Source organism: Gadus macrocephalus, chromosome 10 (genome assembly GCF_031168955.1).
Source record: "Gadus macrocephalus chromosome 10, ASM3116895v1".
NCBI classification, from domain to species: Eukaryota; Metazoa; Chordata; class Actinopteri; order Gadiformes; family Gadidae; genus Gadus; species Gadus macrocephalus.
The window spans coordinates 21,992,879-22,015,499 of NC_082391.1; the positions used below are offsets into that span (position 1 = coordinate 21,992,879).

At 48.5% G+C, this 22,621-nt stretch overlaps 1 protein-coding gene across 1 annotated transcript in view; it reads right to left on the minus strand.

Moving 5' to 3' along the window:
- Positions 1-3,806: 3,806 nt before the first annotated feature.
- glra4a (glycine receptor, alpha 4a) overlaps positions 3,807-22,621 on the minus strand; it is a 37,690-nt gene continuing 18,875 nt past the window's right edge. Inside the window, exons 3-10 of the mRNA XM_060063703.1 lie at positions 19,141-19,250; positions 17,597-17,664; positions 15,886-16,109; positions 14,599-14,681; positions 10,670-10,807; positions 9,845-10,059; positions 8,312-8,461; positions 3,807-4,255 (exon numbers count right to left, since the gene is read on the minus strand). Coding sequence (XP_059919686.1) covers positions 3,950-4,255; positions 8,312-8,461; positions 9,845-10,059; positions 10,670-10,807; positions 14,599-14,681; positions 15,886-16,109; positions 17,597-17,664; positions 19,141-19,250 — 1,294 coding nt within the window. The 3' untranslated portion in view covers positions 3,807-3,949. The remainder of the gene's footprint in view (positions 4,256-8,311; positions 8,462-9,844; positions 10,060-10,669; positions 10,808-14,598; positions 14,682-15,885; positions 16,110-17,596; positions 17,665-19,140; positions 19,251-22,621) is intronic.

A 22,621-nucleotide genomic window follows, 5' to 3' on the forward strand; every position in this document is an offset into this window, starting at 1 on the left:
CTATCCTGACATCAAGACTCCCTCCTTCCTTAATGTTACGGAGGAGGAGGAGTGGGAGGGGGAGAGGGAGGAGGAGAGGGAGCAGGAAGAGAGGGAGGAGGAGAGGGAGGCGGAGAGGGAGGCGGAGGAGTGGGAGGGGGAGAGGGAGGAGGAGAGGGAGGAGGAGAGGGAGCAGGAAGAGAGGGAGGAGGAGGAGGAGGAGGGGGAGAGGGAGGGGGAGAGGGAGGAGGAGAGGGAGCAGGAAGAGAGGGAGGAGGAGAGGGAGGCGGAGGAGTGGGAGGGGGAGAGGGAGGGGGAGAGGGAGGAGGAGAGGGAGGCGGAGGAGAAGAGGGAGGATAAGAGGGAGGAGAAGAGGGAGGGGGAGAGGGAGGAGGAGAGGGAGGAGGAGAGGGAGGAGGAGCCTCGTCTTCATCTCCACAATCCTCATTTTGTATCCCGTCATCAATCAAGATCCGACACACACAGGGATATCCACACACACACACACACGCACACATACAGGCACACACACACACACACACACACACACACACACACACACACACACACACACACACACACACACACACACACACACACACACACACACACACACACACAGGCAAGCAAACATGAACACACACACTGGCAAGCGCACATGAACAGACTCACATACACCCACACACACAAACACACACACACACACACACACAGGTACACACAAGTACACACACATCTCTCGCAGTGGCGTACACGCATTAGCCAAAGCCAGTCACACGGCCCGTCAAATATGATCTGAGACATCATGGGGGTGGCTGGGGATGAGCTGGGTTAGATTAAGCCTCCTCAAACAAACAAGCGGCTCCGAGGTGTTTGGCAGACCACCGGGCTAATGAATATTTAACATTACCATTTTGGGGCCGGACATTAAAGTGGAAGATTACTTTATAGATCAGACAGCCTCATGGCTTCGCTCTCTCTCCCTCCCTTCTTCAGAGGGACAGATTAAGCCTTATCTGATGGTGGACTGGAGAGGGAGCGTATTTGTTTTAAGTTCTTCATGCGTCGTAATGGACGCGTGAGCCTGTGAACGGAGACGCTTGTCGAGGGGGAGACGGGGGGGGCCCGTCCGAGGGGTCTCCCGCTAAGGGGATCCAGCAGCTAAGGGGATCTTCGTTCTCTCAGGCAGGGAGGAGGAGGAATGGCCCGATGTGGAATAGAAAGGGGCGGCCGATTCGGTCACGGGCAACCGATTTAAAACGCTTCTCAGATTGGCACACACATGCTATTCAGATTTCCGCCTGCTTTAATCTTAAAAACATTTCTTGTGTCATAGCCAGAAGTCAAACTATTCCAAGACCTATTTTCAAACCAATGTGTAGATTTTGAGGGTTTGGAAAACCGATTTGATTTTGTTTCCAAGGCAACATGAGAAATATAAGGTTTAGGTTTCTATAATCTTATTTGATATTTAAGATGATTAATATATATAGAAAATACTAATGAGGGCAACGTTAAGAGATGGTAAATTTAAAAGTGTATGTCAAACTTCATTCTTCTTGGTTTGTGTGTTTGATGTGCGAAAGTGTGTGTGCGTGCGTGCGTGCGTGCGTGCGTGCGTGCGTGCGTGCGTGCGTGCGTGCGTGCGTGCATTCAGACCCAGACCCTTAACCGTTGTTTTCTGGGAGAAGCGGCTCCAGTGAGAGACATCACAAATACTTCTGACATCTGCTTCTTACCTTCCTCATTTTTATAAATCTGCTTGAGCTGTCACAGCCCAGTGCCGGGGACTTAGAGCCAATGTGTCGAGCGACTTCATTCTTATTCTTAGCCCTGTTGAGAAGCCAGCCGCTACTGCAGTCAATGAGCTGCTGGCTGCTGTTCCCCGAGTCTCCTCCACCCTGGAGACGCCCGGACACGCTGAAGGTCTGGACCAACAGACGCCCCTTATTTCACAATTAAGCCCTAGCAGACGCTTTGGGATTCTCTTTTTGTATTCCTCAATGAGCAGGGGGGGGGGGGGGGGGTTCAAACTCAGAAACCATCCTTCCCATGGCATAATAAATATGATAAATATATATATCTATAAATATATATAAATAAGAGCACCAACAGCATTTCCATTTTGTTCATAAACACACGTACACATATGTTCTGGCTCACACATGCTTTCGGCCCTGTTAACGTGCACATACCAAACACACTCGTGCATACCACACACACACACTAGTACACACACCACACACACTCGTACACACACCACACACACTCGTACACACACCACACCACACACTTGTGCAGCCACCAGACACATTCATGAGAACACCACACACACTCGTCAGCAAACACACACTCGTGCACACACACCACACACACTCGTGCACACACCACACACACTCGTCAGCAAACACACACTCGTGCACACACCACACACACCACACACACTCGTGCACACACCACACACACTCGTGCACACACCACACCCTCGTGCACACGCACCCCTCCCCGTGTGGGGGGGGTTGATTAAGAACACCGTCTCCCCACTGAGGCCCAGGCTGAACCTACAACTTTAAATTCATTGTCATTAGCGGGGCGACGTCCATGCCTCCCTCTTCAAACTCATTAGTTGATAAAACACCCCGCCGGATTCCCATTAAAAAAGACATTTGTCCTCCATCAGTGGCCGTGTCCCTGGGTCTCTCTCTCTCCACACCTTCGTGGTCTGCCGGTGGGACCGGGGAACAAAATGGCTGCTTTCTTCGGGTGGTTTTCTCAAGGGCTTCTTCAGTGATTTGGGCCGAACGTACACCGCTCGCACGATGAAAGAGAAAGAATGAAATCAACGTACAAGATGGACCCCATCCCCCCTTCTGCAACTGCGAGGGATTGAACTTTCAACCGTTGAGTATGCAGTGATGATGAGAGGTTCCTCTTAGCGATACCTGCATAATTAAAAACAGCTATGGGCTGAAGGACATCGTTAGGAAGATGTATGTAAATCTTTGCTCAAACTATATTTAGAACATTCTTTCAACCGGACAGAATACATATTCTGATTGGAGAAATAAGTGGCTCTATTTCTATTATTTTCAGAAACAGATTTATCCATAGAGGACCAGAGGTAGTTTTGATTTCATGGTAGAATATCAATTTATTTAAATTTTGAGAAAATGTAGAGAGGAAATACACATTTGTGCTCTGTGCAATTACTGAACAGCTTTGTCTTATGTACAGTTTTATACACTATAATATATATATATATAATCTCTTGATATAAGTAGTTAAAACATATCACTACCCCAATCGAACACTGGTAAATATCAAAGACAAGCCCACCCAGCCCGTGACCCAATGGTTCGGCAATCTAAGAGTTGTAAAAAAACGTCTTCACGCGTCGAGTTTGAAAAACATTCATTCGAAGATGCATGGTTGAAATTCAAGTCAGTGGATCTCAGCGATGTGATTGGCCTTCGTCCCGAGCGCCTGTCACTCATCTCGTCTCGGTTTGTCTCTGCTGCAGTCCAGGCCAGAAAACCAACAAACAAACAAACCGAAAAACAAAATCCACAACGGATTAAAAGAGCAAAAGCGACACATGGCTCCCTCCTCACCCCTCCTCACCCCCTCCTCACCCCCTCCTCACCCCTCCTCACCCCCTCCTCACCCCCCTACCCACTCCCTCACGGACCCAATTTGCTACGAGTTAAACTTTTTTCTGCCAGAATTTTTTCCTCCCGATCACGTCTTCGGAGATCAGCCAAGATGCACCTGAGCAGAGTCAACAGCCTGGCAACGAACGAAGACCTCTGACCCCCCCCCCCGCCCCCCTCCCACTCCTAACGTGGTTCTCACAGGCAGGTCTGGTTCAGAAAGGACGATACAAAGATAAAAAGAAAAACAAACGCAGCCGCCGGCGTTGAAACGCAGGGCGACGGATCGACGGACGCCCCCGGTTCCTCCGGCGGCGCCCTCACACGTCGGCGTGGATGTCCTCGTGCCGCAGCACCTTGTAGGTGAGCCAGTAGAAGATGTTGAAGAAGAGGAAGCTGAGGGGGAAGACGGCGCGGGAGATGGTGTCGATGCGCTTGGCGCGGTCCACGAAGCGCTTGCGCAGGGCGTCGGCGTCGTAGAAGGTGGCGACGGGCACGGGGCGCGGCGGCGGCGGGGCGAACACCGTGGCGGTCTCCACCACCGTGCCGTCCTTGGACTGCAGGCAGTGGCCCAGGCCGTAGCCGCTGAAGTAGAAGCCCCGGTTCTCCCGCACCAGCTCCTCCTCCTGGGGAGAAGACGGAAGCAAATCAGTAGGAAAATATAATAATTGTAAAATGTACTGCAATTATAGAGCGCTTTTCTAACCAGTGGCCACTCAAAGCGCCTCACAATATTGCCAAACCTTCACCCATTCATGCACACTTTATAAATCGTCAGCGAATCCGCAAATCAGCCCTCGGTCAGAGTGTCAAAAGCCTTTTCTGTGGCAATCGTTAATGGCTCTTGGGAATTGCAGCGTTTATTTTGGACAACACTTCTAAGTATGGCCTTTTAGAGCGAGACATTTCCAAAACAATAGACTTTGTGAGCGATTGGTTTTCCTTTTAGGCCGTGGCTTGAGATGGAGTATGTTGAGTGAAGCTAACTCATTTACATTCCCTCTGATAGAGCAGCGAGAGAGATGGCGGAACAAGATAAACCCTCTGAATGAGCCCCTCGCCTCCTCCCCCTTGAAGAGAATATTAACAGAGCCCCTCCTTAACTCTGACAGTTCATTTGGCGGGGGGGCAGCGGACATGAGCGATCTCCATCGGGTGATCAGTAGTCAGTGAGAGGTCTCCTCAGTGCGTTGACCCCTCGTGTCTGTTTATCTGCGTCTCTCTCTCTCTCTCCCTCTCTGTGACTAGCTCGACCTCTCCCTGACCCTCGAGTTCCCCAGGTGATCCGCCCACCTGGGCCTTCCGATTTCAGATCAACCTTGGCTGTGAAACGCTTGCCACTGATTACTTTGGAAGACTCATTGCTGTCAATATACATGTATACAATATACAAACTTTGATAGGTCAACGCGATTCAACTCGTGCCGACCCCCCGTTGACCTCGACGCACAAGCCAAATGAAGGCTCAGAAGACATCCTACTCCCGGTAAACGAATGTGATGTGTCTTAGTTTGAATATGAAACTCAGCTCCGTTGTTCCTTTTCTATTCATGCAGCGAATGAATGAAAGAAAGCAAGACAGGAAAACGATGGCAGACAGCTTTGACATTTAAATGACTCGGATGTTTGGTTGTTGTGATGGTATTTAGTCGCCTGACCCCCCATCTCCCCCTTCAACATCCTTTGTCTCCTCTCAGAGAACCGGTTGATCAATTGCCAGCGGAACTTTGTTGGGTCCCTAAATGTTGTCCCAATGACAAACGACCCCACGGTAACGGTCAAACCAGAGGCAGTCGCTCTTCCAGCCTCACTTAATTATCCCTCCTGCTCTTATCTCCAGCATCCGGTATATCAAGCCCTGAATTGTACCAGTGTGTTCCCCTAAGAGATAATAGGTTCTCATCTCTCTGGTCAATGTGCAGAGATCATGTGGCGCAGCGACATTCACCGCGGCCACTCTGATTGGTTGGGATGAGATCCAATCTTATTTTAGCGCAAGGTTCACGACTGTGGATATAAAAAAGTATCGTGGACATGATTTCACCTTCGGGATGCAATAATTGGTCGGTATGAAGTGTGTTCAGTCAAGGGTGTTCAGTCAAACATACTCCCCCCCTATATTTCACGTCAGAGACTACACCAGGGAGAAACGCAGAAACACTTAACAGACCATTAAAAGAAGCAAAAACAATGTTCAATGTCAATGCTTTTAACGTGTACCACAGTGGCTATCAAACTTAAAAAAAAGTTCAAAGTTATTTCGTACTTGGTACTGGTGAACATCCTTGGAGGTGGTGCAAGGCCAAAAAAAAAGAAGAGGGATTTAGAAATGTTCTTGGCAAGGCCTTGAGGGTGAAACACATTGCACTCCCAGTGATGACAGCTGAGAGGCCACCAAAGAGACGATAAAGGACACTATTTTGGAGATCTGAGGATTACCCTTCTAAAGAATCTGGTGGGCGGGGTCCGTTTGTCGGGGGTGGGGGGACAGCGGGGGGTTTACCAGGACTGGGTCGGAACCAGCATTGGGCTGGGCAGTGCCCGTTGGCTATGGGACAGGGAAACAGGACCTAATCAGGTGTACTGGGGAGGCTGAAGGGACCTGGACGATTCAGGGCGGCTGAGGGAAGAATCATCGGGTTGGAGGGTGGGATCTGAGGGAGAGACCCGAGGCTGGGCGGCTGATTCAGGGCCACAGCTGGCGCCGCTGTCAGTGGTATTGTTCGCTCTCCGCAGGGACTCTGGGGCGGCTGACCGGCGGCTCGCTTTACAAAGAATGAGGCGCAAGAAGGAAACCTAAAACGGGCCGACTGCACGCAGCAAGGAGTCGGAGGTAGTAACTCTGGTGCACGCCTCGAGGGCCCGACGTCAGTTCTTTTGGATATCTGCCTCTTCCGCCCTTTTCCCATATTCATAAATTGCGTAACGTGATTATCCACTTGGCTTTCATGAGACTAAAGTGAAGCACCTAGCATAAAGGGCTAGGACCGGATCTCAGATCTCATCTGGTGACGGATTGGACAAGGATGAAAAAAAAGATCCATGGCATTTAAAGCGGCACCCTATGGAATTGTGATAATGCAATAATGTGACAACCGTGACGTCGCTCGGGGAGAAAGGCTTTAGAAACCGATTTCAGTTACGGCGAAGACCACAGGGGGCTGGATCTCCACTTGGAAATACAAAGACACAGACACACACACACACACACACACACACACACACACACACAGACACACACACACACACACACACACACACACACACACAGAAATGGACGCAACCTGTTCAGAAAGCTGAATAAAAGTCAAAGACGTATCGATTAAACCTGGTCAGTCTGGGCTTCCGTAGGGCTCATCGAAACCCCCCACTTCTGTCCAGAGGAACACATCCGGGCATGGCGTCAATACCCCCCAGACAGATGACTGGCAACTCAAACTGCCTGGGCTGGAAGTAATTGTGCCATTGATGTGGACAGGTAGAGTCCTTCTCACTTTCCAGAACATCATTTTCACTCTCTGTATTGATTTTAGGTGCAGCAGACAGGCCCGTAAATCTGCCGGATTTCTTGGTCCGAGCACGGGGGCTTTGGCCATATGTCTTGGAGGCTGTCCAGGCTGTCTGAAAAGCTTTTAATAGGACATGCACGTCTTGCTTTTATGTTTTCGTCTTGTTGTGGATGACCGTGTAGAGGTCTCATACCTCTCTACCCTGGTTGTCTGAAAACAAGAGGTCACCAGTGCCCTGTGTGGAAACTGTGTTTTAATGCATCCCAGAATATGAAATCTGATTAATTGTAAACAATGACAAGGGGAAGTGGTATTGCTGATCAACCTGATTGGACCTGGAGGCTGTGGCCTCCCGATCTCATCCAGCTCCCCTTACATAACACCGGGGTTCTTCACATGCTGGAGCTGGTGATCTGTGTGAGGGGCGGTCGAGGCTCTGAGCTGAACGGGCAGCGACAGAGGGAGGAATGATCAGGCCATCTTTGTCGTGGTCCAGCGCAAACAGCGGGGACGAGCAGGGGCGATGCGAGATGAGCCCGTCTCCCTCATGCGATATGACAGCCAGCTGTGGCCGGTCGCTCGGCTCACGTCCTGAGAATACTGCGGCTCGCCCCGCCCAGAGACCGTGTTTTCAGAATGTGACAAGGACTTTGAGGCTGTCTTTCTGTGTTTTCCCTCTCTGTGTGTGTGTGTGTGTGTGTGTGTGTGTGTGTGTGTGTGTGTGTGTGTGTGTGTGTGTGTGTGTGTGTGTGTGTGTGTGTGTGTGTGTTTGACCTGACTTTGCAGCAATATGTATTTCCCTGTGTGTGTCTTTGCGTCTGCTTGTGTGTGTGTGTGTGCGTGTGCGTGTGTGCGTGTGTGAGTGTGTGTGTGTAATGGCTTATGTCTGTGTGCATGTGTGTTGTCTCTGCGACTATATGTTTGGTCTAGTTTGTGTGTTCTTGTGAGCCCGTCTATGCATGCCTGCGGTGTGTGTGTGTGTGTGTGTGCGCTTGTGTGCATGTGCGGGTGTAGGGGCTAATGTCTGTGTGCATCTCTGTATGTTTGTGTGTTTCTTGTACACGCGTCTATGTATGCCTGCATGGCGTGTGTGCCTGCGGTGTGTGCCTGCGGTGTGTGTGTGTGTGTGTGCGTGCTTGCGTGCGTGCGTGTGCACGTGTGATTTACACTCACTATCCTCTGCCGCCGATGCCTCTTCCTCAGCCTGATGAACTCCTTGTGCTGCCTTGAGACAAAGTTCACGGCGGCGTACTCCAGCAGCGCGGCGAACACAAACAGCAGACACACGGCCATCCAGATGTCAATGGCCTTCACGTAGGACACCTGGGAGAGAGAGGGGGGGAGGGACAAGGTCACACAGCGCTCGTTGGCTGATCGAAGGCGCCCGCGGGACTAATGAGAGTTGTTTTGTTGCCGCGGTGACCCGCATCCTTGGGACGGCCTAGAGAGGATAATGCGTCAGTGGGATGGGGCGCAGCTCGACACGCGGCCGTGGGTCCGTCCGGCTCCGGGACCCCGGACGGGCTGCGGGCCGGTCCTCGGAGAGAGGAGGCGTGTCCAGGAACACTTCAGGGAGGCCTGCTGAGGAGAGGGCGGAGAGACTACTCTCTGAGGGGGGCGCGACCCGAGGAAGGGAAGAGCAATGAGTCCCTCAGCGATAGATGACTGGAACACGACTCGGGTTGTGTTCAAACGTTCATCAGTGCTTAAAGTGGATGTGAACCCCCTGTTTCGGTTTGATTTGAACGCTGAGATTTAAGTGTTCTAGGAACGAGGGGGGAGGGGTTGTCCCCATGGTTACATCCCCATCTCGTCATTATGATGAATATTATTTATACATCGGCCACACACTGTGCCGTTAAACTATAAGTGCCACAGAAGCTAAATCCTCTCTTCTGATGCCGCCGTTGTCATTAACCGCTGGCCAGACGCAGAACCACACATCCGCACACTGTCTTCAGCTCTCGGTTCAGAGCAGAGTAGAACGTTCGCTTACCGCGTGGCAGAGACTTCGGAACGGATCCGATTTTACAGCTGTTTTCATTCAATTACTGCATTATTCAGGCAGAAGTGACCAAATGTGGTCGACTTCTATGTCAAGATCATCAAAGACAAATAACACGTTGAAAACCAGAGACGATGAATTTGGGTTGACTGAGATTTCAAAAGGCAACACGTTTACATGGTGCTATGACTAAGGGTAGCTTGCATCAGAAGGGTCACTGTGTGCACCACTGCAGCAAGGAGTAGAATATTGATTTCTGTTTACTCCACTGAACTGAGAAAATTGGAAACATTTTTAATTTATAATTTTCAATTGCTTTCGGTTTCTTTTTGAATAACTAACCAAAGCATATGGTTCACAACCTCGTCTAGCCTAGAGGAGGGAATTCAAACAACATCTTGTACGCACCATCTGGTGAGCGACTCTCCTACATCAGTCTATTATCCCTCAAGGGTACAACCAAACAGCAGAACGTGTGGATGCTCACAAGGAACGACTTAGAACTTACTAATTCGAAGCAAATACTCTAGCTAATTCTACTCTCTTCAGCGCAGCCAAGTTATCTTAAGAGAAGACCAACCAAAGAAGAAGAAGAAGAGGGAAAAACGAACTACCTTTCCAACCAACTCACTAAAAGATCTTCTCTGGATCTCGGATTTGAAAGACAAAACAACGAGTGAAACGGTCGTCATGGTGCTGACCTTGGGCAGCGAGGCGCGGGACCCCGAGCTCTGGGTGGTCATGGTGAGCACGGTGGTGATGCCCAGGCCCACGCGGGCGGGCGCAGCGTCCATGTTGATCCAGAAGGACACCCAGGAGAGGATGACGATGAGCAGCGAGGGGATGTACATCTGGATCAGGTAGTAGCCCATCTGCCGCTCCAGGTGGAACTTCACCTCGATGCACGTGAACTTCCCTGTGGAGGTGATCCGGCCTTTTTTTATTTACTATTATTTACACTTCTCCAGAGCTCGCTTACATTTTTGATGAAGGCTTTTGAGGACGTTGTTGTTGTGAGTGTATGCGGCTTGGGATCCACTGACACAGAGTAAATCTGGTTGCCATTATCGTCCTGAGTTTCTAAAATTAACTTAACACAAATGTTAATGCCTTAACACAAATGTTTCTGTTGGTTGTACTGAGCTCTCTGTTGGACTTCTACTCTGCAACTAAGACTCTGTTGATCCTCAAAAGATCTTGTTGCTCAAAAGTGGCTCAACGAGTGCATACTGGAAACAAAGAACAACCTGTTTTTGTCCACAACTGGGATTAGGCAGTGTCTATCGGTCTCTCAACACGGGTAATAGTATATTACAATCCTGTGTTGCAGTCTATGACACACCTGAGTTGTAGTACATTACACATCTGTGTTTTAGTGCATTACACACCTATGTTGTAGCACATCACTCACCTGTGTTGTAGTTCATTACATACCTGTGTTGTAGCACATCACTCACCTGTGTTGTAGTACATCACTCACCTGTGTTGTAGTTCATTACATACCTGTGTTGTAGTACATTACATACCTGTGTTGTAGTGCTTTGTGCAGTAGCCGAGGTCCTTCTCCTCTTTCAGGACAAACTGGGGGAGGGTGAGGTCCTCAGCAACCTGCACGGGGCTCTCGGCCAGCCACTCGAAGATCAGGTCGTTCATGGTGTATCCGACTGTGGACGGAGGCCGGTGGGAGTTAGGGAACAGGAGACACACGGAGCGGGCAGAGGGATAATCACATCAGTGTTAGCTAACCCTGATCCTAACCCCAATATGAGAGAATCATCTCTGACTAAAGCAGCTCTGGATCCCGATTCAGCCCGAGACATCGCTCTGTCTGGGACTCCGGCGGATGATTGAAAATCGCACAAAAGAACAAAATAAAGAAGGTTAATGAACCCCGGGGGAGGGGGGGGGGGGGGGGGAGGGGGGGGGGGAGCGCGGTGATGTAACGTCCGCGTGTCCGTCCGGACGCCGCCGCCGCCCGCGCCGTTTGTCACCGCGAAAGGTCACACGCCAGCGCAGCGGCGGCGGTGTCGCGGTGGTTTGAAGGTCGCGGTGGGATAAGGGCGCACGTGAGACGCATGTCTGCTCATGACAACGGGGGGAGGGTAGGGGGAGGGCGTGGGGGAGGCAGGGGGAGATGTTTGCGCACATATTGAGCGGGCCGCTCTCCTCGGAGCGAGCGCACGCCCTCGCACTCTCCCTCCGTAAACGTGTTTACACCGTGGCTGAGGATGTGCAAACGGTGTCAGGCTGACGGGGTTATTAATGCAGGATAGACACGGCCAACAGCCGGACAACAGCCGGCCAACAGCCGGCCAACAGCCAGCCAACAGCCAGCCAACAGCCGGCCAGGCCGCGATGGACGCCACCACTCAAGAGGAGGGCGCAGTTATCACCTCACACACTCATACACACTCACTCACTCACTCACTCGCTCACTCACTCGCTCTCTCGCTCTCTCTCACACATACACACTCACTCACTCACTCACTCACTCTCACGCATACACACTCACTCACTCACTCACTCTCTCTCACACATACACACTCACTCACTTGCTCTCTCACACAAACACACTCACTCACTCACTCTCTCACACATACACACTCACTCACTCCCTCTCTCACACATACACACTCACTCACTCGCTTCCTTTCACGCATACACACTCACTCACTCACTCTCTCACGCATACACACTCACTCACTCACTCGCTCTCTCTCACACATACACTCACTCACTCACTCTCACGCATACACACTCACTCACTCTTTCTCACACATACACACTCACTCACTCGCTCTCTTTCACACATACACACTCACTCACTCACTCACTCTCTCACGCCTACACACTCACTCACTCTCTCTCTCTCACACATACACACTCACTCACTCACTCACTCACGCATACACACTCACTCACTCTCTCACACATACACACTCTCTCACTCTCACACGCACACACACTCACTCACTCACTCTCACACGCATACACACTCACTGACTCACTCACACACTCACTCTCACACGCATACACACTCACTCACTCACTCCCTCTCTCACCCATACACACTCACCCACTTACACAAACAGGCCAACCATCTCTTTCCTGATTGACTCCACTATGTCATACCCTCTTGTGGGCCTGATTACAGGTGTATTAAAAATACATGGGCCATGCAATCACAGTGCAAGCTTCCTGACACGTCTGAATGATAGGCTGAGGAGCCCTTTGAGGCCCCCGAATTACAAAGACATCAATTATTCAAGGTATTATCCCTTATCCACTACCTCCCGCCGGAAGAACAGCAGCGCTACAACACACTTATCTCGTTCTCCAGAAGCATTCAACGTCATTCACACATCCCGCCTCAACCAGCAGAGGAGAGCTCTGTGGAGACGTCTCCAACAGGACGGTCAAGGAGCATAGTAACGAACGCAGAGTCTAAATAAACTGATAAATGTCCGGAATATTAAAAGGGAATAGAGTTACGACTTTGACCGGCACAGAGATGTCTGATTTGTTTTATGAAGAGGATGACCTCTGAAGGTTACCATCGGATTCAGGCGATAGTCTGCGTCAGAATAATTAGTCTTCATTTTTGCTACGGGAAAAACACGTTGAGAACGTTTACTGCCAGTGAATCCGATATTTGAGTTTTTTTACGATGTAGTCCTTGACCAGATGCTTTTATTCAAAGCAACTCACGGTGAATTATAATATAGTGAATCAAATCTACAGTTAAATACTCCATCTTCTTAAAGGGACCGCAGGTAGGGGGTAGGCATCTGGCACAGGGATGCAAACAGGTACGCCAAAGAAGTTATGATTTAGGAGGACTTAAAATAAATCTTATATTATAGAATGCTGAGTACTAACACTTAATGTGAGCTCTATAAAACCAAGTATTCTCCTTTAAGCAACAGACATTAAAGGACAATAAAATATCTATGTGAAAACCTAAATTGCCTTTCCTTCATATTTAGCATATTTTGTCCAGCATCCACAATCAATGTTGGGGTTGTTGCATCCATCCCTAAAGGGAATATTCCCGGGAAAAGTGATGGCTCAAGTCAACGCACGTGAGAAGGCCAGTATATCCAGGACTTTGATGGTTCACAAAGGGCTGGAGCTCTAGCTTGGTTCTTTTTTTATCCACTGACGCCTTTTGGCAGTAAAGAGTCTTGGAGTCCATAGCTCCACATAACCTCAAATCTTTCTCTTTAATCTCTCTCTCTCTCTCTCTCTCTCTCTCTCTCTCTCTCTCTCTCTCTCTCTCTCTCTCTCTCTCTCTCTCTCTCTCTCTCTCTCTCTCTCTCTCTCTCTCTCTCTCTCTCTCTCTCTCTCTCTCTCTCTCTCTCTCTCTCTCTCTCTCTCTCTCTCGTCGGCTCTAATGGATGGCCCTTGCAGGGTCGGAGCATTAGCTCTGAGAGCCAGAGGCTTCTCTCGAGGTTCTAGACCATCCCACAGTGGAAGGCTAGCACAGTATCACCCCCTCGGGTCGCGTGCTAACATATGTCGGGACTAGACCCGTAGGTGGACTCTGCAGGCCTTTAATGATGATGATGACGTGGATCCCTTATGGCGGGGTCGGACGTTAAACAACCAGACCCTCGCCTGTTCTGCGTCTTCAGACCGCACTGCTGAAGGCTGCGTGTGCATCCTCCACCGTGAATACACTTCCACAATAACTGTGGGGATTATACTTCCCTATGCCTCACTTAAAGCCGGGTAGCACGTTCCATAGGGCCGATGTGTGTTGAAACACTATTTATTTGTATTATTCAAATTGTATTGTACGGTGGATGCTTGGAAACTGGCCTGTCTCTACCTAAACAGTTTGTTGCCTGCTTTGGTGAAATGAGATGCTAAGTAGTAGTTTGGCTTGTTGACTTGTGGGGAAAAGCCACAGGGGCAATGCATTTAGTACACTGCGAACGCTTCACTCGTTTTTTTTTCATACATCTCTATTCCTTTGTCTCCACAAGGTGAATTAAGTCACCTCCAGACACCTTCCCAGGGTCAAGTAATATAAGGGACACCAAAATGAAAGATCTATTATTTATATTCGGGAAATTGGTCTTATCAGGGTCGGATGCTATCTGTGCCTGAGGCACCAAACGAGGAAATACATTTTTCCGATTTTTGTTTAATCAAATATGAACAGCATCTGCATTGTGGAAGTAAGTGGAAAGAAGATTTGAGTAATCAGAAACTCATTGCCGGTTTTCTAAAAAAGATATTATACATATGTACTTTTTTTGGAAGAAACCTTGCCAACAGAAGCATAATCATGTCCCAAATCTCTAGAGACATCCTACACTGAGGCAGACCATAATAAACTATCAACATGCAGACCGAGGCAAAGAAAGGAAGCGAGGAGATAAAGAGAAAGGGAGGGGGCGGAGGGGGTGGAGGGGGATTGGAACACCGGGAAATGGGAAGGAAGACTCACAGCTTTCAAGCTGCATAGTGCAGGTCTGAATGTCCATGGGGAAATTCTTCAAGTCCATAGGGCAGGACAAGATGAGAGTCAGTCTGAGAGAGAGAGAGAGAGAGAGAGAGAGAGAGAGAGAGAGAGAGAGAGAGAGAGAGAGAGAGAGAGAGAGAGAGAGAGAGAGAGAGAGAGAGAGAGAGAGAGAGAGAGAGAGAGAGAGAGAGAGAGAGAGAGAGACACACACACACACAGAGAGAGGGAGAGAGAGAGAGAATCACAGTAAGAGTGAATAGAAAACAAAAATTTGGAGGAGAGCATAAGCATAAGTATTGAGCAGAGCATAAGTAGGGCAAAAGAGCAGGAAATCAGGCAGTGAGCAGGAATTGATCATCCCTACATAAATCAGATAATAAACAAGTGAGAGTTGGACAGTGAGTCACGCTGCCATTTGGCTGCACTTAGCGCGGCGCTAACCGCCAGCTAATTGGAGAACACAGCGTCTCCGTTTATGTCCTCGATGCATGGAGCCTCTGAGAAGCCTGGGGGAAGCCGGGGAGCCATTAGGAGGTTTGGGTAGAAGAGAGCAGCGTAATTACCTGCTGCAACGCCTCGCCCAGAGACAGACGAGTGCCGCCAGCGCGATACACGCTGGCACGCGTTCTCTCCACCCAGAGCGGGGAAGGCGTACCGTATGCTGTTCTTCCAGAGAGCAGAACGCTAAGTACCCCTGATGAATGAACTCCCTAACGGGAGCCAACTCAGGTCTACGGTCCTGGAGGCACGTAGGTAACCCTTACTGTCGGATCTGACTCTGAAACTGTCGCCGGGAAATTAGACTTTCTTTCATCGCTGAGCAGATCACGACCTGGATGGCAGTTGGTAAACTTTAAAGTGTTCCCCAAGCAACTTATCACGGCTCCTACTTTCACTTTTTTCAGTGTTTCTGCTCCACGTTAGAATAAACGACAGTGAAAATAAATGGACAAAAATAACTATAGTTATATAGTTATTTTAAATAACTATATAACTCTAGTTATTTTTTTCCTAACCCTAATAAATAACTACTACTTATATAACTAATAATAAATAACTACTACTATATAACTAACATTAAATAACTACTAATTCCCCTGTTGTTATCGCTGTACGTTTATTAAACTGTGAAATATCCAAACTTTAATCCCACATTTTGTCCTTCATCATATCCAGACGGTCCCTATAGAAACACAGCCTCAGGGTAAGTGTTCTGCTGAGATTCTAGACAGACAGGCACGCAGACGACGGACAGACAGACGGACGGACAACCTGATGCTGAACAGAACGCTGCCGTCCTGGAAGATCCTCAGCAGCTTGTTGTCGGTGGTGACCCCGTGGAAGCTGGCGCCCTTCTCGTTGGCGAAGAAGAGGTCGGGCTTCCAGATGGAGTCCAGCATGGAGGGGTCCAGGTCCAGGGAGACGTCGGGGTACTCCCTGTAGGCCAGCCGCGGGTCGTTCCACTTCTGCCGCAGGAAGAGGTTCAGCCGGTAGTCCTGTAGGGGGCGCCTCGCACGAGTTAGCATCACAGAGACGACCACGAAGAAGAACACATGTTGGTGTCCCTCACTGACACGATTCACTATTAGTTGACAGATATGTGTATTTATTAATTTTTGTTTGGTTTATGGTTAGGTTATTTAGTCTTGTAAGTCTTTGCAAGCTTATTTTTGTCTTGAGCAAGAACGCATCAACGTTTCGAAGACATCTTACAGCTAAATGCCTCCTGCATTAATAATAATAACAAAGTATTATGATTAATGCAGGAAATGCTGCACTGCTTTCCATGACCCTGATGTGGCCTCACACGTTTACCACGAGCTGGAACAGGACTTTGAGTAAGGTGTGTAACAAAGTATCACACTGGTAAAATATAATGAAGAAATTAAGAGGCACGAGAGTGTTGGCGATTACCGATGATTGCTGATGAGAGCGTTTGATGCCACTTGTTCTTGTCTAGCATTGGCTTTTTGTGTATATTGATATTGCAAAACTATTGCAGACGGTTAGTGGGTGAGGATAACTACTGCCCACTTGCCGTTCTCACCCACCAGAGTGCTTTTCTGACCGGGCGTCGACTAAAAGATCAATCGATGCATGAGATGAACGGGTATGAGTGCTCCCTCTGCAAACACCAGGACTAAAAGTGCTTTATCATCCAAACTTCTTTAGAGGTGCACTGATAGAGCCCCATCATGAAAAAAAATAAAAGTTAGGAGTTTAGTCCGACCTTTTACCCCTTAAATGGATTTGTTAGAAAGTGGCCATGCGGGACTCAAGCTCCCATGTTGACCTCTGACCTACCGGGTCAATGAGGCAAGGTTAAATCCCCATCAGTCCCGACCCAGCAGGACAGCTATAGCCACATCCAGGTATAACTTTATTTAGAATACTATTTCAACCGGGACATACGCTACAATTCCCCTGTGGAGGACAAACCGGCGGCTTGAGCGCCACATTTATCACAATAAACGTTCCCTCCACTTCTGGTGACATCATTGCTGTCATCTTCCTTTCTGCTGACCTCAGTGCACATCCTAGCCCCTGCTGCCAGCTCCCTTGACAGTATTTAACACAACGCTTGTGTCTGTGCTGACCCAGCCACCGCACTCCAAAGTAAAGGTCCTTTTTTTTCTAGCTCCTCACCTTGCCTTCCTTCCTTCCTTTTTTTGTCCTTTTTTTCCTCCAATTTTGATATTAATTGTGGAGAGGACAGTTCATTATCGGCCCGTCACTGACCCACTGGCCTCTGAAGGTTACACTGATATGCTCCAGGAAACAATGAGAGAAAATGTCCAACCTTGATTGGATTATAACTAGGAAGTAAATGAGAAGTAAATGGCGGGAAATTGTTTTCAACTATGAAACATATTAACGACTGGACATGAGGACATTACACTGACTGGTGATCTGGTCAGGGGAGAATCCCCCAAATAAGGGTACACTTCATAAGGATAAGATCGAGCTCCTGTGGCCCTCCTACCATGGTGGTTTCTGTTATGGAGCCAAAGCTGTTGATGAAGATATTGCAGGTGACATTCACCGGTGGGCCTGAGAAGACACAAACAGACACAAACAGATCGGAAAGAACATCGTAAGAGACTCTGTGGTTACAAATGCACTCATTATTCTGAGAGGATGGTATGCATAGCTAAGTTTGTATTCACTTTGTGATTTCTCTATGAAGTGACCTCTCCTTCACCCTCATCATTATATGCCTCATACATATACAGTATTTACACACATACATATATTTATGTTTTTTGTTTTTTAATGGTGAGAAACAATCCATTTCGATCACAGAGAGTCTCAGCTCAAACCAGCCCCATTATATCAATTATGGCGAAGATCCAATAGGCCTACAGCAGCGAGGGAATGACCTCTTCAGAAGAACACAAAAAGATACAGGATTAGAGTAGAACACCAGGTGCCTTTGTGAGTGTTATGGATTCAGATGGATGTCTTGCACAGTGCGGAGAACTTTGAGATTGTGGAACACACATGAAATATGGATGAGTCTCGCAAGCTCCCTGAGATATTCTGTTGCAGAGTAGCTCTGTCTCTGCCCTGCTTAGCACACCGGCGTGCATGCATGCTGGTTCTGCATGTTAAATAACTCCACCGTCCGAATCCCGTCACACTGTCGGACCCCTCACCTTACGACACACAACCTGAGTCTGTTTCATAGCACTGGGCACTTGCAGATCAGGGATGTCAATGACAGATGGGACCGAGGTGGATAATATTCTATTCAGTAATGAAGTAGATGCTTTAAACCAGAACGACTGAAGGGTTTAGATGCAGGCCTTTAATAAGTATGGGGGAGGCATGTTGCTCAAGGTGATAGGGGTCATGGCCAGAAGGGGGACTTCTGCACATCACTGTAAGACCTAGGTCTTACAGTGTGGGGTTTTCTGTCTTATCCTGTACTCTAGTCTTCACAATCAAGGGGATGGTGCTGTAGGCTGTCATCAGTCGTTTTTGGGTTTGACGTCTCTAATCGATTTTTGTTTTTATTGGCTGTTTTTCCCAAGTCTTTCAGAGTTGTTCTATGCTCCTCTGTATCTCTGCACTTCCCATTTACATCCTCAAACACAAGGATGCCTGCAGGTGGAGTGTGGATATTGGTGTTCAAACCCAGTATCTTTCAGCTTGGATCCAAACACCCTAACCACAAGACCAGTATTTCCCTGCCCCACCAGTATGTTTTCCAGTACCCCTTCATCCACCCCTTCATCCATACCAAACCAAAACTCATATTACTGTATTATCCTTTAGATTTTCATTGTAAGTATTATATTAAAATGGCCTCTGCGATTGAATAGAACAAGCTAAGTCATACTTCTATGTCGGGTCTTAACTTTGTGGATCTGCAACAATCAACAAATTCATAAAATCGTTGATGTCATCAAAATCTTGACAAGAACTTCTGGGAAACTGCTGGGTAAGGAATCACGACGCGTTAAACCCGACCCACGGACGGATGCGTTCATGACCCCGATCACAGCTTCACCATCCCGTACGTACCTTTGAAGTTGGGTCGGATGCGAGCATCATAGCCTGACGTTTTTCCCATGAGCTTGTCCAGGAAGTCGGAAGGAGACGAATCTTTTATCTCCTCCTTACAGGAGCTCAGTCTGACAGCGACCCAGCATCGGCCAGGAGCAGGGAGTGACCACCACCGTGGAGAGGGGCAAGACAACAAGAGAGGCGAGATTAGCAGGGAGAACAGAGGGAGAGGGAGAGAGACTAGAAGAGACAGAGGAGAGCGAGGAGAGACGGTAACTCCGAAGGCAGTCAGAGAGAGGTCAGAGGTCGGGCTTACTAACGAGGGGGACTACTGTCAGTTATAATGTGTGAAGACCCCCCCCCCCCCCCCACACAACACAAAACATCTTCCATAATAAGTGTTTAAGTGGTTGAAACGGGGGTGGACGGATCCTGGCTGTGGTCCAAAAAAGCGAAGTTATGGAGATATATCGTCTGGCACTCTGTCCCGGGCGGAGGCGGTGAGAGGAGGGATACAGGTGAACCCCCCCCCTCCCCCACGCGGCTCCGTAGGCAGAGGGGTTGGGACGAGGGGGATGGCTCAATTGAGATGCTCGCTGTCACACCGGGGAGAGGGAGATGTAGATACAGGCTCCACAGAGACAGCCGGGGACTCTGGGACCCCCACAGCCACGGCCAGCAGGGCATACAGAACAGGCAGAGCCGGCGGAGATCAGGAGTAGACTTGTGTGGGTGTGTGTGTGTGTGTGTTTGGGGCGTGTGTGTCTGTGTGTTTGGGGCGTGTGTGAATGTGTGTGTTTTTGTGAGTGTGGGAAAGAGAGACAGGATGAAAAAGGGGGAGGGGAGGGAAAATAATTGGAAAGGGAGAGAAAGATGGAAAACGGAGGAGAAAGAGACAATAAAACGGGGGGGAAGGGGGCAAGATGGACCGATAAACTGGGAACGAGAAAATGGGAAGAGAGAGACCGAATGAAAAAGGGGAGGCAGAGGAAGTGGGAAACTAAAGGCAGGAGGAAGGAGGCGAGCCCTGTAACAGAGGCCGTGCGGGCGTGATGGATCTCCTGCGTGACGGGCCTCCGCTGGACTGCCGTGGATCTCGCCCCACGCTTCTGATGCGATTGTTAATAGCTTGCGATCCCCCCCTGATCCCCGCCTCTGTGAAGTGCGCACGCCCTCGCCCAGTTTCCTCTGGAGGGTTCTGAGCCCGAGACACGGAGCTCTGAGACGGCCGTCAGCGCCGTGTTTCAAATCCACAGAGACGTGGGGAGGGGGGATGTGACAACCCGTGGCTGAGCCTTGTGACAGGGACGAGCAACGATGGAGTTTGGGTGGGCCTGGGAGTTTGGATATGGAAAACTGAATATAATTACGTTTGGGTGAGAAATACAGTATACCCCAGATAAGATCCGCATGTGGGAGAATAAGGAAAGTAGGACTCCGAGGTTTCCTGTAGATATAGAAAAACATAGAGTAATTAAAAGCAAAAAACACGAGCTATTCCCGATAAAGTTTGACTCTCTCCACCGTTCCACAGCAGAACTTCTTGCTTGTGCCTTTGAAGATTTCCTTCCTGTTGAGCCCATATCGGAGTCCTTCTCATAGTGTGAACTTCAACCACCCCAGTCCGCTTGCATCATCATCTTCCTTCCACATCTGTGGACTGCTGCGTCTTTCTCTCACTACTTTCTTTTGCCGTCTGTTCGCTACTTGTAAGCACACACAGAGCCAGATGGGCGCACACCTGCGCGACCGGGCCTCTACGCTTCTCTCCTAGTAGGAAATTACTTCTTAATAAAGTTAGATCTCCTTGTGTCTTTCCCAATTATACATGGTAAATGCCATGTATTATTGTGGCACAATTCTAACGGCGCATTCTGGTCGAGGTATTTAATTACAGTAAATATGAACACGTCCTTTATGCAGACCATTTCTTAAAAGCCATTTGTTCGCAGGTACTTCAGTGTGCGTTCAGACATGGTGTGATGGAGCCCGGTGTGTATGCCTACAAAAGAGGTGCTAGCAAATCTCATGGATGGTGTCCATTAAATTGCATTCTGTCAAGAGAATTGATCAAGGGTTCACTCCAGGAAAACAATCTCCCGACACTAGCAAAGGGAGAACGGCTTTGCCTGTAAGCCAATGTGGCCACGGCTCCTCTTAAAGAACTATAAATCAACAATTCAATCTTCTGATGTCAGAGCTTTTAGACAAGCACCCATTTTCATTGCTTGATTCCAGTGGAACAGCTCCGTGTCATGCAGACATGACAATACCTGAGATAGAGAGGAACATCAAAGACAAACCAGGTAGAAAACCACGCTTTGGTTTAAAAATGAATTGATTCACATCAATGTAAGATTACATTAATGGTTAATGGTGTCAATGTACATTAGCTTTATAGCCTGTTATTATGATTCCTCACACAGGACAAGCCAGGTTCCGTCGCACTGTCTCTCACACTGAAGTCTTTTAAAAGAAAGCTGAAACGTTTTGTAATTTCAGTCGTATAATAAGCCTCAAGTCGTCATTGTAGCACGTGCAAAACATTATCGATCAATCATTTTTTTAAATCAATGCGAATGATTTCTTCCCTTCCTATTGTGTGAGCATCCAATCAATAAAATAATAACCGCATGAACGGTTGGCTCATTGTAATTTCACACACTGCGTGCGAAGCATATGAACAGAACGATGAACGTTTTTATTTATGAGAAAAAGTAACCATTATGAAACGCGCGTATGCAATGTGTGTAAATAAAAACCCAAATGTAAAAATCCTGTTGTACAAAGAGAGGCCTTCTTGCCTCTGACTCTCCAAGCCTTGGCCGTGGGGGGTTGTGTCTCCCCCCCGCCCCCCTCCCCCCACCCATCGCCCTGAAGTGGACGAGAGAAGGCTCAGCATGATGAATCATCTCCAGCTGGGTGACGGACCCGTGCATGAGGTTCCACCCCACAGGCACTCTCTTCTGAATGGCCGGCTAATGATATGTCTGCTGGTACCGTTTACCTCCCTTCAGCTCCCAGTTCACCACTATCGGCCGTTTGGTTTCACAAAGAGCCCATCAGTTTTAGTCCACATTCTGATTTGAATTTTTATTTTTTCGGGGGGAGGCTCTGGTCAAAATTGTCCCAAAAAAGATCTAAATTGCAAAATACTCAAAAACAGAAATGTGCAAGATACCAACAAATGTGCTGTATGTTACAGGACAACTGATTAGTCACAGTGTAACTAATTAAGATCTATCAATTGAATAATCTAAATCATAAAACAACATAATGATCGTCAAACCACAATCATGAAAAATAAAATGAATTTAACATTTCAAAGATGTGTCTTTAAGGTAATAAATCTGGCCTAAAAGAGGCAATTATTCATTTCCGTATAAAACACTTTCTTCTGCAGGCTTGTGTTTCAAAATCCCCAACCGTTTTTACAGTTTAGTATGGCAGCTGCTCGTTCTGTGCCAAAGCGAGGTTAAAACCTGCAGGATTTCCGTCT